This window comes from Myotis brandtii, unplaced genomic scaffold (assembly GCF_000412655.1).
Source record: "Myotis brandtii unplaced genomic scaffold, ASM41265v1 scaffold456, whole genome shotgun sequence".
Classification (NCBI taxonomy): domain Eukaryota; kingdom Metazoa; phylum Chordata; class Mammalia; order Chiroptera; family Vespertilionidae; genus Myotis; species Myotis brandtii.
In genome coordinates this window covers 3825441-3840935 of record NW_005367431.1, presented here as the reverse complement: position 1 = coordinate 3840935, position 15495 = coordinate 3825441, and the positions used below count along the sequence as shown (strand labels likewise).

Below are 15495 nucleotides of genomic sequence, written 5' to 3'. Positions count from 1 at the left end.
CCAGCTGCCTGGCTGCTGGCCGCCATCTTGGCTGGCAGTTAATTTGCATATCGCCCTGATTAGCCAATGGGAAGGGTAGCGGTCGTAGGCTAATTACCATGTTTCTCTTTTATTAGATAGGATGGGCTCACAGGCCTACTGAGGTGTGAAGACTCAATGCAGATTGAGACCAAGATCACTCTTCAAAGTCATGTGCTTGCCTGCTGACTATATGAAATACCTGTGAACGTGGGAGAGAATGTTTCTTAGCTTCTTTCCCCACTAGACTATCTTTCTGAGGGCAGGAGCTCTATCTTATTCACTACTGAGTACCCAATCCCAGCATAGGTCCTGGCACACAGCAGATACTCAATTTATTGACTAAGAAAACAATATGGAAAACCATCTACTTGTCTTTCTACCCTCATTTCACATCAACTCTCCACTTCCTGCCATAGGCTACAGTCATGTGAGTCCATATTCAGGCTCCTCTAGTGAATGCGAATTCCTTTTTATTCTGTATGTCTCACCTTCCTCTCAGGCCAAGAGGCTAGCACAGAGCAGGTGCTCAACAGATATTTTCTGAATGAATGAGAACCTAGAAAAACATAGCCATTGTATTCATTCAATAAATATTTACTGGGAAACAACTACTGTCCAGGTACTGCCCTAGGCCCTGGGAGAGAGAGAAGACAGGCATGGTCTCTGTCTTCATGGAGCTTACAAACACTAAAGAGTCTCTGAAGTCTGGTAACAGGGACCCTACAGTTCACCAGCCCATGCTCCTCCCGCTAGAAACGAAGAGAACTGTGTGTGTGCTCCTACCGGTCAGTCCAACTGAATCGGCACAGACCGCCCTGTGGGAGCAGCGTCTGTCCCCATTTGACAGGTGAAGAAACCTAGGCTCGGAGTTCTCCAGCTGCCCAAGCTCACACAGGGCACAGCTGGTCTGGCTGCGACTTGAAGGGGAGGCTGAGAGCTCCCCGAGGGCAGGAAGTGAGCCTCTCTCATTCAGTGCAGTCATCCTTCAACATATGTGGAATAAATGACTGACTATAAAGCTCAAACTCCTTCTAATAGTTCTGTGCTGTTATGTTGGAAGAAAACCAGAAGTATTAACTTATATAAATGCTGGAACATGAGAAGCAAAGGGTGTGAAGCCCGCTGAAAGGCTCCACCAGGTGAAAGGAGCCTGGGAAAGGCCTTCGAGAGAAGGTGGACCCCAGGCCGGGGAATGAGGCAGATGGCAGGTAAGACAGCAGGCAGATGGAAATGTCTGTTTCTCTGCCCTTTGAGAATAAGTCTCAACAGCTGTCACCAGGCAAGGAATATGACAAGGTCTAAGGGAAAAGAGCTCTTACCTGAAGGCTCCCAGGCCATGGGAGAAGATGATCAAAGGGTATCCAGAGTCCTTTGTCTTAAAGGGGCCATTCCAGCTAACAGGCAGGCGACAAGATCCTAGCAGAGACACGGGCTATAGAATCTCTGGCTGCCCCAAAGCTGTCATCCCAAGGGCAGCCTGGGCATAGGCATGTGTGGGAGCACATGTCCCTCCTTTCTGGAGGACTGTCATGTGCCCCTGAGTAGCCCCGGGTAACCAATCACCTTTTCTATGTTCCCTGGACAGCATGAACACAATAGGAAATGGGAAGATAAATCCAAATGGGAAGAAAGGGGGGTAAATCCCTGAGATGCCAAGGCAGTGGGTAGAGTTCCTCATGGTGGGGTCACTGGGGGAAGTGGATGATTCAGTGTGACCCTCCCGAGAAGAGGAGAGAGCTGGAGGGGGAACTGCGGGAGCCAGTACGCTCTCTGGCAGTTAGGCATGTTTCTCTGATCTACACAGCTGGCAGGGTGGGAATTACATGCCAAGTAAGTGAGTAATAGCCACCATTTATGGAACACATTCTGTCCCAGGCCCTGCACTAGAGGCTTTACATACACCTCAGACTAGAACCTGCAAAGGCAGGTATTCAGGCAGGTTACATAACTTGCGCAAGCCCTACAGCTAGTAAATGATAACATCTGGACTCGAATCCAGGACAACCTAACTCTATAATAAAAGCTCTTATTATATAATCCTCCTCCAGCTCTCCACACCATGCTGGCTAATGGATGTCCCACTACAAAAGCGCTGGACAAAGCAAGCTGTAAGGTACTGTGTCTTCCTGGCGATTTCCTAGGAACATAACCAAGAAGCTGGGAAAGCATCGAGGGGTGAGGCCAACTCTTACCCACAGCCATGTTGAAGAGCAACCCCCCCCAGCGCTTATTAAACTGCAGGTAATCGGCCAGGCCAGCGCAGTACTCGTAGCGGGGAATCCACAGGGGCTGCTCCATGGTCTCCTCTGACTCCTGGCAGGGGTAGAAGAGTCGGAAGAAGCTCCCCTGCAGGGAAGAAGAGAGCAGCTGCTCACAGCTAGAGGCCCAAGCACTGCTAGATTTCCCAACAAACACACTCAGCAGGTGTCTGGGGCAAGAGCAAAGCACCAAAATGGGAAAACTTGAGCTTCAATTCACATACCTGAATTCTGCATTCAGAAAATCCAGAAAGCACTTTTATTTTTAGAATACATATAAGGCTTATGTTATTTCAAATAGCCAACTGTATTTTGAATTACATCTGGGGGCACCAAAATGTTTTCAGTGCTTGGGACATGGAAAGATTTAAATCTGGCCCTGAGCCCAGGCCTGGAGGAACCCCGGGGTGAGAAATTAGCCCCATGCTGAACGGGGTGGCATTGCTGGGTCACCTCCAGGCGGGCCCTCGGGAAGCACACTCCTCTTACACAGCAGTGAGAGGTCACCAGGAAGTGTGTGCCTCTCACAAGAGAGGGGAGTCCTAGGCCAGCAGAGACGGACCTAGGAGCTCTTGGAGGAAAAGTCTGGAACCAAAGCAGCAGGGGAAAATAAACGAAGGCAGGAGAGGAGGAAAAGGAGACTGTCTTCCCATCCAGGTTGGGAGTCACAGGCCAATGGCAAATGGTCCACTGCTCTCCTGTCAGGCACTCCGATTAGTAGGAGAGCAGAAACCTTCCCAGGATTAGGCATCTGCTCTCAAGACGGGGAGAAGGATCTGAAAGCTGCCGTTGAAGCCAGAGCCCCCTTGCTTCCTAGCTGGGAAAAGAACCCACCATCTCTGAGAGGTGCCTCATTGAAAGGAGTAAGAAAAATGCCGGGAGGACAGACCTGGGGGCTCTATAACCGGATCCAGACCAACTCTAACTCAGTTTCCTCCCCATCAGCCTGGCTATGGGTAAGTCACACTCAGGCAGAAGCAGTGTGGGTGCCCGGGATGGAGCTGCAGACACTCACCTGGGGACCCTGGCCCTCCATCACATCCCCGCAGCCCACCAGGTGGGGTCCTGTGACAGGCGGAAAGCCCACGGACTGGTTGACCCCCATCTCGTCTCCAGTAGAATCGAACGGCTTGGGCAGGGCTGACCTTGATGCTGGAGAGTGGAACACAGAACAAGCTCTCGCTGGTTCCCTCTTAGCTTCCTGTTGCTTATGTGTGTCATCTGCCACCCCTGACCACCCCTCCTTATCACCCCATCTCCCTGCCAGTGTGGCTCTTTCCATCTTTCACATCATCTCTTTGCTACACTGCCTTTGCCAAGATTTTGTTGTTGTTGTTGATGGGGGGGAGGGGGTGGTAAGGAGACGCAATTGCTGCAGAGAATTTAACACAAACCTTGTCCTCATGAGGCAAAGAATAATAACTACTTAGACATATTATTTACTGTGTCAGCAATGAACTAAGATCTTTACATATACGACATCATTTCATTCTCAACAAACGTCTGAAGAAGGTACTTAATTACCAAGACCCTGTTTTAGGGATGAGGAAAATAAGGCAGAGAAGTTGAACAACGTGCCCAAGTCACACTGCTTACAGGTGGCAAAACATAGGTCTGTCTAATCCAGACCTGAGCTCTTAACCCTTACTGATCCTCGAACAACATGGGTTTGAACCACACAGGTCTGCTTATACCTAGATTTTTTTTTTCCCCAATAAATATACAGTCGACCCTCCATTTCTCTGGGTTTTGCATCCTCAGATTCAACCAACCGCAGATCAAACACAACATTTTCTGTCTGTGCTTGGGAATCTGCAGATGGGAGGGCTGGCTGTGTGCATTGTTTTACACATTTTATATAAGAGACTTGAGCATCTGCAGATGTTGGTGTCCATGGGGAAGGGGCTAGGGTCCTGGAACCAATCCCCTGCAGATACTGAGGCACAACAGTAATTGAGTTTGAGGGAGTCAAAAGCTGTGCATGAATTTTGACTACATGAGAGGTTGGTAGCCCTACCCCACCCCTCACCCCCACCCCTGCATTGTTCAAGGGCCAACTGTATATTTACAGAATCACTGACCTAAACTATTGGCTATAAGGGTGGCACTTATGCTGGGCCTTGAAACATAAGGAAGACTAGAGGCAGGGAAGAAAAAGAAAAGCATTTCTAGACAGGACATAAAAAAAGAGCAAAATGGGGCAGAAATAGGAAAGAGTACGATGGGGGCAGTAGTTCAACCGGAAGCCTTCAATGTGGCAGCTGCACACGCTTCTGCCTAGAAGACATTCCTGTAACTTGGCTGCTTCTGCATTGGGGCCAATGCCATTGTTCCCTGTCCCCTCTTCAATCTCATCGCCACCAGCACCGTCATCATTACACTGACTCTGTGCCAGGAGCTACACTAAATGCTTTACATGAATTATTTAATTGAATCCTTTCAACAATCCTCTGAGATACTGTTATCTCATCTTACAGATGAAGAAAATGATGCATGATAAGTTGGTAATCTATCTAAGAACATACAGTTAGCAAAACCAGAATCTGATCATGGGTAATATGGCTGTCACTGTGGAGAGGATCGTCACACTCTCAATATCCATTCTACCTCGCCCTCTTACACAGCAGCTTCGTGATCTGGTTGTGGCTGACCTATCCCTAACCTCTAGAGTTGGGCCTTCATTGACCTGAGCCAATCAGCCCTGGTATCCCCGGGTCACATAAATTGATCCAATCAGAGTGAAGCCCAGGACTTTGGTTTGATGGTGAAAGGTGGGAAAGTCCTTGTTTTGAACTAGAGTGATGTGCAGATATGAAGCCTTGAACTGTGTGTTGCAGCCACTTTGCTACCTTGAGGATGAAGCTACTTGTAGAGGATGGCAGAGCTAAGAGAATCAGAGAAATGGTCACATTTGTGCAAGCATTAAGAATCTCCGGATTCGACTACACCTGAAGCCTGACCCAATCCTAGACTTTCCAGTTACATAAATCAATAAATCCCCTTTTTTGTTTAAACCAACTGAGTTTAGATTTCTATTGCTTGAACCAAAAGCATCTAAACTGATACACTGACACCCAGCCAGTGTGGTACAGTGGTCGAGCATCAACCCATGAACCAGAAGGTCATGGTTGGATTCCTAGTCAGGGCACATGCCTAGGTTTTGGGCTCTATCCCCAGTGTGGGGGCGTGCAGGAGGCAGGAGATCGATGATTCTCTCTCTCTCTCCCTTCCTCTCTCTGAAATCAATTAAAAACACACACATTTAAACTGATACATTGAGTCCAGTCCTAAGCCCACATCTTTTTATTTTACTTGTTTGTTTATTATATATTTTTATTAATTTCAGAGAGGGAGGGAAAGAGAAATAGAAACATCAATGATGAGAGAGAATCATTGATCGGCTGCCTCCTGCACGCTCCACACTGTAACCCAGGCAAGTGCCCTGACCAGGAATCTAACCGTGACCTTCTGGTTCATAGGTCGATGCTCATCCACTGAGCAACACCAGCTGGGTCCTAAGCCCACATTTTTAATCATTACATTACTCTGCTTTTTTAAAGATGCTCTGAGATGGATCAGAAAGTTCAAGTCAAAGCAATAAGAGACCTTAGCCCTAGCAGGTATGCTTAGTGGTTAGAGCGCTGGCCCATGCACCAAAGGATCATGGGTTCAATTCCAAGTCAAGGGCATGTACCTGGGTTGCAGGTTTGATCCCCAGGCCATATTGGGTGCGTGCAGGGGGGCAACCAATCAATGTCTCTCTTACATCAATGTTTCTGTTTCTCTCTCTCGCTCTCTCTCTCCCCCCCCAACTCCCTCCTTCTCATCCACTCTCTCTAAAAGTCAATGGAGCCCTATCCAGTTTTGCTCAGTGGATAGAGCGTCAGCCTGAGGATTGAAGGGTCTCGGGTTCAATTCCGGTCAAGGGCACATGCCTGGGTTGTGGGCTCTCGATCCCCAGTAGGTGGTATGCAGGAGGCAGCCGATTAATGATTCTCATCACTGATATTTCTATCTCTCTCTCCCTTTCCCTTCCTTTCTGAAATCAATAAAAATTATATTTTTTTAAAAGTTAAAAAAAAAAAGAACTCCAGGAGTTCCTTTCTTTTACAGCAATGTCTTGGTAAGTTGTATATTTTTAGGATTTTACCCATTTTTCCTAGGTTGTCCAATTTGTTGGCATACAAATGGTCATACTAGTTTCTTAGGATCTTTTGTATTTTGAGTTCTCTTTCTTTTTTATCCCTTGTGGGTCTCGTTAAAGGTTTGTCAAATTTGTTTCTCTTTTCCAAAATTAAGTTATTAGCTTCATTGATTTTTTTATCTCTTTTAGTCTCTTTCATTTATTTATATTTTTATCATTGTTTATCCTTTCTTCTACTATCTTTGACTTTTTTTGTTCTTTTTTTTCTAGTCCCTTGAAGCATAAAGCTGGACTGTTTATTTGGGACATTTTTCTTATTTCTTGCGGTAGCTATTTATCTCTATGTACTTCCCTCTTAACATTGCTTTTGCTGCATTTCATAAGTTTTGGTATGTTGTAATGCATTTTCATTTGTCTCAAGGTATTATTTAATTTCTCTTTTGATTTTTTTCTTTGATCCACTGGTTGGTTAGTATCATATTGTTTAATCTCCGCATATTTGTTAAATTGATTTGTAGTTTCATATAATTGCAGTTGATAAAGATGCTTGACATAATTTTAATCTTCTTATATCTATTAAGACTTGTTTTGTGTCCTAACATATGATCTATCCTGGAGAATATTCCTTGTGCACTTGAGAAGAACATATATTCTGTTGCTGTTGGACAGGATGTTCTGTATATGTCTCTCAAAAAGGAGAAGGAGGAGAAGGAGAAGGAGGAGAAGGAGAAGGAGGAGAAGGAGAAGGAGGAGAAGGAGAAGGAGGAGAAGGAGAAGGAGGAGAAGGAGAAGGAGGAGAAGGAGAAGGAGGAGAAGGAGAAGGAGGAGAAGGAGAAGGAGGAGAAGGAGAAGGAGGAGAAGGAGAAGGAGGAGAAGGAGAAGGAGGAGAAGGAGAAGGAGGAGAAGGAGAAGGAGGAGAAGGAGAAGGAGGAGAAGGAGAAGGAGGAGAAGGAGAAGGAGGAGAAGGAGAAGGAGGAGAAGGAGAAGGAGGAGAAGGAGAAGGAGGAGAAGGAGAAGGAGGAGAAGGAGAAGGAGGAGAAGGAGAAGGAGGAGAAGGAGAAGGAGGAGAAGGAGAAGGAGGAGAAGGAGAAGGAGGAGAAGGAGAAGGAGGAGAAGGAGAAGGAGGAGAAGGAGAAGGAGGAGAAGGAGAAGGAGGAGAAGGAGAAGGAGGAGAAGGAGAAGGAGGAGAAGGAGAAGGAGGAGAAGGAGAAGGAGGAGAAGGAGAAGGAGGAGGAGAAGGAGAAGGAGAAGGAGGAGAAGGAGAAGGAGAAGGAGGAGAAGGAGAAGGAGGAGAAGGAGAAGAAACAACAACCTTAGAGATAATTTTCATCAATCCTCCCCACAATCATCTTCGCCCTCCCGCACCGGCCCAGTAACCTACACGTGCTTTCCTGATGAAGAAATCAAGGTCCTACTTGGTTAAGTGAGCAGCTCAAGGTCACAAGCAGAACTATTATCACACATAGATCTCCTGACTACCAACTGTCTGGTCCAGTGGAAAACCCCAAACAACCAATAATCCTAGTATCAATCTATCTAACTTTGGAAGGTAATAAATGATTTCCTTTCTACTATGGACTTCCTTTCTCTGAAGCAAATTTAAAAGTAAACCCAATTCTTTTTAAGAAGCTGAGCTAAGGGCTTGTACCTGGGTTGCAGGTTTGATCCCCAGGCCAGATGGGGCGCGTGCAGGAATGGACTATGGCTACCTATTTCAGAAATGACTGATGCAATCAGTGGACTATGTAGCCAGTGAAACTGAATGTGTGCTGCTTAGTGTGCTGGTCTCAGACATGACCTTTCCCCTTGTCGTTGACGGCATACAAAAGGAAGACCTACACAGGGGCACAAGACACATGTCACCCACACGACAATGAAGCAGCAGAAAGTTCTAACTGCCATAAAAGAGGGTCAGATAAGACAGTGCAGGAGTTCGCAGAAAGAGAGCTCCTTTAGCTCGGGAGTGGAGGAGGATGGTGGAAAAAGTTGACTTTCAGGTAGAAAAAAGTGTGAGCAGAGGCACAGAGGTAAGAATGCACAGGAGAAATGAGGGATGAGGAAAGGATGCCAGGTGAGAAATGGGTGGTGTGATCAGATCTGGAGGGTAGCAGTCCCTCAAGATTAAGGAGTTGGAATCAGCTCTGGAAACGAGGACGTAGATATGAGAGAGATGAAGTCTGAAAAACCCAAGTTTGAGCCCTAGCTCTTTTGCTGCCTAGCTTTCTTACCTTGGGCAAGTTTATCCGATCTCTCTAAGCCTGATTCCCCATCTGTACAATGAGAATACTACCCACCTTCATATGGTTGCTATGGGGATACATGAAATAATGCATTTAAAGTACCTAGTGTATTACTTGGCTCTTAGAAAGTATCCAGGAAATATCTATTGATTGACTGAAAAGTGGAAATAAGCGTTGGCAACTGAGTGGATTTGGGGAGTCAAGGGAGAAGAAAGAGCCAACTATGAGTCAGGTTTCAGGATTAAGCAGAATGATAGCAGCTTCTTATGGGAAGAGATTTTGGTCTTACCCCACAGAGAACAGTGCTTGGGATTGGATCAGAATGAGTGGACTTACAAGCAGCTAACCAGGAGGGTAGAATCCTTTGGGGTTCCTGGAAAGTTCTGGGGAAGGTTATCAACTAAATTAAGTTTGGAAATAAAAACTAGCCGGGCCAGTATAGCTCAGCAGTTGAGCATTAATCCAGGAACAAGAGGTCACCGGTTCGAATCCTGGTCAGGGCACATACCCAGGTTGCAGGCTCGATTCCCTGTAGTGGGCATGCAGGAGGCAGGTGATCGATGATGTTTCTCTCTCATCGATGTTTATATCTCTCTATCCCTCTCCCTTCCTCTCTCTCTAAAAAATCAATAAAAACAGTTTAAAAAAATAAAAAATAAAGAAGCTAACTGTGCACGGTGAAATTAACATAAAAATGATTCTGTATTCTCTGGGCTCACACTGACTAATGCCCAAGTAGAATGGAGAGATGGAAAAATCCAATCTGACTTGCAAATTTTGCCTAAGAAACATCCACAAAGAGCATCCAGTCATTTCTAGTAATTGCTACAGAATTTTCCAAGGAAACCAGCCTAGGTGTCTCTATCTTCTTTTGCTCACTTTATCTAAACAATTCATGGTGGTGCCTAGAGACTCTCTGCCCTTTCAAACCTGCCCCATTCATCAAGGCCCATGAAATCCCTGGTCTTCTCTGAAGCTTCCCCAAGTCCTTACCACCTTTCCTCCTCTCCAATCTAGGCACTGTCTGCAGCCCCCCTGGTAACCAATCACAGGCTGCCTCATGACAGTTCTTACGTTAGTACTTCTTCTAGCAGCTTTCTAGCAGTGACGTGCCTGCAAGTGGCCCAAGTAGAATCTAGATCAGAGGTTCCTGAACCTATCATCACAATCATCTGGGAATCGCTCTTCAAATACAGAGCTTTTAGGGCCCCCATTCTCAGAGGTCAAGTAATTTTTAAAAGCTTCCCGAGTGTTTCTGATTAGCAAGGTTTCAGAACCTCTGGTTCAGTTGGTACACAGGATTTTTCTTTTATTCAGACACGTGTACCTGCAACATTTCCTGAGTGTTCCAGTTCATTTTCAAATTAATGAAATGATTACTATGATTTCACTTGGTTTAATCCCATAGCCACCAGAAACATATACCTGCTAGTCACTAGGCTTAAGGTAGTGCCCTGTAATAACAGGCCTCAATAATTCATTTATCCAATAAATGCTATTTAATTTTTTACATACTTATGCCTTATCTCTTCAGATATACTACAGAGGTAAAGATTGTTTTGTAGTTCTTTTCAGGCCAAACCACCTATCTCCATGCTTTCTCCATCTATTAGGGACCCCCCAAAAATGTCCCTCTGTGAGGCTTTGTTTTAAACCCTCTCAATTTTTTAATCTCTTTTTATCTAAAAGTAAGGCTATATGTTATCGTGAGGAAAGAAAGGCTTTGGTGAAGTTTGAATTCCACCTCTGCCACTTAATTGGCTGTGTAATCTTGAGCAAGTTCCTTAAATTCTAGGCCTCTGATAATTTGACCACAGGATAGAAATAATGATTACTCATGAAGTTGTAGATGAGGATTAAGTTAAATAATATATGTAAATTAAATATATGTAAATCATATGTAGAAGGCACTATAACCATAAATGGTAGCTCTATCATTATAACCACATGAACTCTTTGAGCCTAAGTTCCTTCTATGTAAAATAGGGGCATAGTAAAACAAATTAAAAAATTGATATTGAGCCCTAGCCAGTTTGGCTCAGTGGATAGGGCATGGGTCTGCGGACTGAAGGGTCCCGGGTTCCATTCCAGTCAAGGGCACATGCCCGGGTTTCGGGCTCAATCCCCAGCAGGAGGCGTGCAGGAGGCAGCCAGTCAATAATTCTCTCTCATCATTGATGCTTCTATCTCTCTCTCCCTCTCCCTTCCTCTCTGAAGTCAATAAAAATATTTTTTCAAATTAATATTGCATAGGGCCTGGTACATTTTAAGTGCTCATAAAATGTTAGGAATTAATTAACAATGCTATGTCTCTCTTTTATCATACCAAACCAAGGTCTCTAATTTTTTTCTGGATTAAAGTCTTTGGCAAAATGCATTCTTTCCTCCCAGCCTTTTCCCGCCGGAGACAGCCCTGCCAAGACCACAATCTACAGAACAGGCCCAGAAGAACCGAGAGGGAAGGGATAGGGCCGATGCCGCAGCTGTCCATCTCCCGCCGGGGCCCTGTTCCCAGTGAGCAGAAGCCTCCCTCCGCCAGCTGGGTGGACTGCTCATCTCCAACTATTTCAGGACCGAGTCCAAGATAAGCACTTCTTCGGAGCTGCCTTTCAGGGAAAGCTCTCTGGAGACTCAGAGCTCGTTAGCCTGACCTTTGGTCTCTGGAGGAAGTGAGGAAACTCCATCCTGCGCACTCGGGGGACAGGCTTGAGCAACAAGGGGGCAGAGCTAAACAAGGAGCCAAGGTAGGACTGTTCCAGAGCCTTGATAATTCTAATAAAAATAACCCCCCTCGCCTGTGGAGGCTTTACAGTTTACATAGCACCTTCACACATACTAGCCCATTGGCTGCACCACGCAGCCTCATCCTAAGAGGGAGGGCGCAACTGTCATTCATCTCCGTTTGGTAGATGGAGAAAGTGAGTCCCAGGGAAGGCTGGTTTGCCGGAGGTCGCTCCGCGAGTGAGCTGCGGGGCTGGACGGGAACCCGGGTCTGCGGACTTCCAGTCCTGCCGGGCGTTCCCCGGACGGAGAAGCAATGGCGAGCCTTCTCCCACTAGCATGCGAAACAGCAAAGTGAGGGACAGTGAAGCACACAGGTGTGGCGCGTGAAGCCCAGGTTTCGGAGAGGTGACGCTGTGGGCTCAGGGTGGGGTTGTGGGGGCTGGGTCCTCAGCCGGGAGTGACGGCTGGAGAAGACAGTGGGAGAGTTAAGGGTGTGGGTGGCTACTGGAGGCGTCGGAATAGGAACCAGAAAGGACGAGACGTTAATATGAAGTTCCTGGGATGAGACGAAGAGCACCATACCGGGCGGGGATATGAAAAAGTCTGCTGACACCTCCGTTCAGAATCGGAGCTTCCCCCTCTCCAACTTACCCAGTCAAGTTGACCTCTCAGAAGCAGCCCAGACGGTCACTTCGACGGAACCAAGAAACTGCCCAGGAGCTCATGGCCCTGTGGTAGTTGTAGTTTCTAGAACTCAACATTGGTACTTAAAAGCATTTCCCGCCTCTCTTTCCCGAACTATAATTCCCGTGGTGCACCGCGCAAGATCGCGCATTTCTACCCTAGGACTACAATTCCCATAGTTCTACGCGGCCCTTTGTCGTTGGGAGAAACCGCCCAAGGCCCGCGATGCGATCCAATTCCTCCCCCTGGTGGTCAAGGAGCCACCTCCGTGGTTACAAGGCTCGAGCGGAGGTTTCTGCATTTAGTCCTATTAGCAACCGTCAGCCTCATTGTTCCTTCAATAATTCCCAGGCGTGCCGAGAAATAGCGTGGCTTCACTTTATTTTTAGGGAGGTGGGAACTAGTTTCGTTTCCCCTCGCCCCAGCTTTGTTGCCTGTGAGAATAAGAGACTGATCATTCAGGTAAAGTGCGCATTTCCTACCAACCTTTACCTGTTGACTGCAGTAACTTTCTATTGTCCTTCTCCAGGAACAAGAGAAACGTGAGAGATCACGGGTCCTCCCGAGCCCCGGCCCCTCCATCCTCCCTACCCTGCTGGCTCTGTGCTGGTTCTTAGGGACACACTGGTGAGCAATACGCCATCCGTAGCCTCAAAAGAATTCACAGTCCAGCAGAGGATTCCAACAAATAAATAATTACAACGCAGTGATATGTACTAGAATGGGGGAAACTCAGCAGGTTGTGGGAGCCTTGAAAGGTGGTACCTTCCCAAGGGGAAATGAAGTCAGCAAGGCTTCTTAGAGATCTTAGAGAGAAGTTAAAGTTGAAAACTGAAGGAATAGAATTTATAAATACAAGGAGTGTGAAGAACGTTTTACACTCCGCTAGAGCACAAAGCGAGGGATAAAATAGAGAGAGAGAGAGAGAGAGAGAGAGAGACCGAGAGACCTGAGGAATAGGCAGGACCACATCCTCAAGAGTCTTGTAAGCTTTCATAAGAAATTTGTTGGGGGTGGGGGGAAGAGGACATCTGTAAAAATAGAGGGGGAGAGGGGGAGAGAGAGAGGGAGAGGGAGAGGGAGAGGGAGAGGGAGAGGGAGAAACCCCTGAAGAATAGGCAGGACCACATCCTCAAGAGTCTTGTAAGCTTTCATAAGAAATTTGGTGGGGGTGGGGGGAAGAGGACATCTGTAAAAATAGTTAAGCCCAGCGAGTGTGCCTCAATAGTTGAACATCAACTCATGAACCAAGAAGTCACGGGTTCAATTCCCGGTCAGGGCTCATGTGAGCTCAATCCACAGTAGTTGGTGTGCAGGAGGCAGCCAATTGCTGATGTTTCTCTCTCATCAATATTTCTCTCTATCCCTCTCTCTCTAAAAACCAATAAAAACATATTTAAAAAACAACAACATGGACTTCCAAAAATATTGTAAAAAGAAATAAAGTTAAAACAAAAAGACATTTGGATCATTCAAGCAACTCAAAAATTTTCAATGGATTCCTACTACCTACTGAATGAGGTCCCAACTTCTTAGCCTGGCATTCAAGGCCTTTCCTACCTGTCGCCCACCTTCTCCAAAAGTGTTGCTCATGCTCATCTTTGACAGGAATCTCTTCTCTTCTGCTCTGCTCTGTTCCCAGCTACACTTCCCTCCTCATCATTCTCAAGATGTATCAGGTTCTCATCGTTACTTCCATACTCATGCTCTTCCCTGCACTAGGTACATTGCCCTGCCTGCTGCCTTGTATAATCCTGTTCTTCCCTGAAAATCCCTCTATGTCCTCACTTTCCATGAAGCTTCCCTCATCCTTCCAGTCCCAAAGGGTCTCTGCTCCCTCTCAGTTGCTGGGATATTTGTGTGTGCCTCTCATTTGGGGGCTTATTTCACACTAGAGGCCCGATGCACGAAATTCATGCAAGGGGCTCGGCCCTCGCAGCCACAATGTGACAGCTTGCCTTGGCCCTGGTAGCAGCCCCAGCTGCGTCCAGAAGGTCGTTCGGCTGTCTGGTCTAATTAGCATGTTACGCTTTTATTATTATAGAAGATTGCCTTGTGCCATCTCCTAGGACCTAGGTAGAAAGCTTTAACTTTGCAATAAATTATGAGCAACTTGAGGTCAGGTGCTGGGGCCTACAGCTGATCCTGCCACCTGCCCACCCCGTGGACCCTCAAATCACCAGTGTTCAGAGTCTGTGCTTTAGGCTTCTTTAGGCTCATCTCTCCTCCTGATACACTGTCGTCAACACCATCCTTCCAGGATCCAAGATAAAGTCATCAGGAGAGAGTGATGGCAGCACTGCACTGTGGTAATTAAGCCCCGGATTTAATTAAAGCTGTGGTTGATGGCAGAACATAAAAAGCTTAGTGCAGAGCAGAGAGAGGCTCCCTTTGGCTAATTAATCGGTGTTCTGCTGCTGGTCCAGAACACTCATGACTGCCTGACCGGATTCCCAGGCACGAGAGGGGCAGCTGGAGGTCATTTCTCTGTTTCTTGCTGTAGGCCAGGCCACGCTGGGGACATCTGCCGGTTGAGTTTTAAACTTCCCAGAAACAGGGATGTCACAGCTTCCTTTACCTCTTTTGTCACTGTTAGGAAGATCTGCCTAGGGCCCAAACTATTTTCTGTTGCAAAATAAAATACTTGAGTCCAATTGCATTTCCTTACAATCTAGTCTCTTCTGGGATTAACACCCAAATGCTTTGAGTGTTCAGCAAATGGTTGATTTTCCAGCCACAGATCTCATCTTCCAATGGTCCCAGGTCCCCTTCTAGTCGGCCGCAATCCCTCTCTGGCCTTTACCTTGTTGCTAAGTTACTTCAAGTTGGTATTTGAGTGACGAGCATTGGATTTCCTCTTCTCCTCCTGATAATGGGGAAAATAAAATAGAATAAGCCTTTCGAAGAGAGTCACTTAAAATGGAGTCGGGGGATCATTAAGGAGGTGAGGCCTATGCATGTCTCATGTCTCAGTTCTTGGAATTTTTGTTAAGTTGCTGACATGTTGCTACACTCAGCTCAAGGCCAAGACAAACATCTGGGTCAATGATTGCTACAAGGACGTATGTGGACCTTGCCTCCTCCTCAGGGTGACCAGACTGTAAGCATTCTTCACCTTGAAAGGAACCAATCCATTCTGATAACCTGCATCATTCATTTACATAGAATTGGTTACAACTGACCTAGCCAACATCCTTCACTTACATGGGGCACCAAAACTCGAACAGCACTTATGGTTTTGCCCTTTATAAACCCTGCCAATCTTTGTTCCCGTTGGAGCACAATTTAGGTTGCTACCCGAATCTGTAGACCAACTGCTTAGAGAGATCGGATAAACCTTTTTCTGGTTAAAGGCAACCTAGCTTTTAACCTAGCTGGGAGTTGTACACCCCCAGGGAGTTAACCTTGGAATACGGTCCATTCT

The 15495-nt window shown here is 46.5% G+C and overlaps 1 protein-coding gene across 6 annotated transcripts in view; it reads right to left on the bottom strand.

The window, feature by feature from the left end:
• PAFAH2 (platelet-activating factor acetylhydrolase 2, 40kDa) overlaps positions 1-12119 on the bottom strand; it is a 33433-nt gene extending 21314 nt beyond the window's left edge. For 5 of the 6 annotated variants that reach the window (XM_014546859.1, XM_014546861.1, XM_005875163.2 and 2 more), the window contains exons 1-4: positions 12039-12119; positions 3295-3431; positions 2214-2367; positions 1341-1437 (exon numbers count right to left, since the gene is read on the bottom strand). In XM_014546859.1, the coding sequence (XP_014402345.1) occupies positions 1341-1437; positions 2214-2367; positions 3295-3384 (341 nt within the window). In that variant the 5' untranslated portion in view covers positions 3385-3431; positions 12039-12119. The remainder of the gene's footprint in view (positions 1-1340; positions 1438-2213; positions 2368-3294; positions 3432-12038) is intronic. The other variant, XM_014546860.1, reaches the window with a different exon arrangement.
• Positions 12120-15495: the final 3376 nt, after the last annotated feature.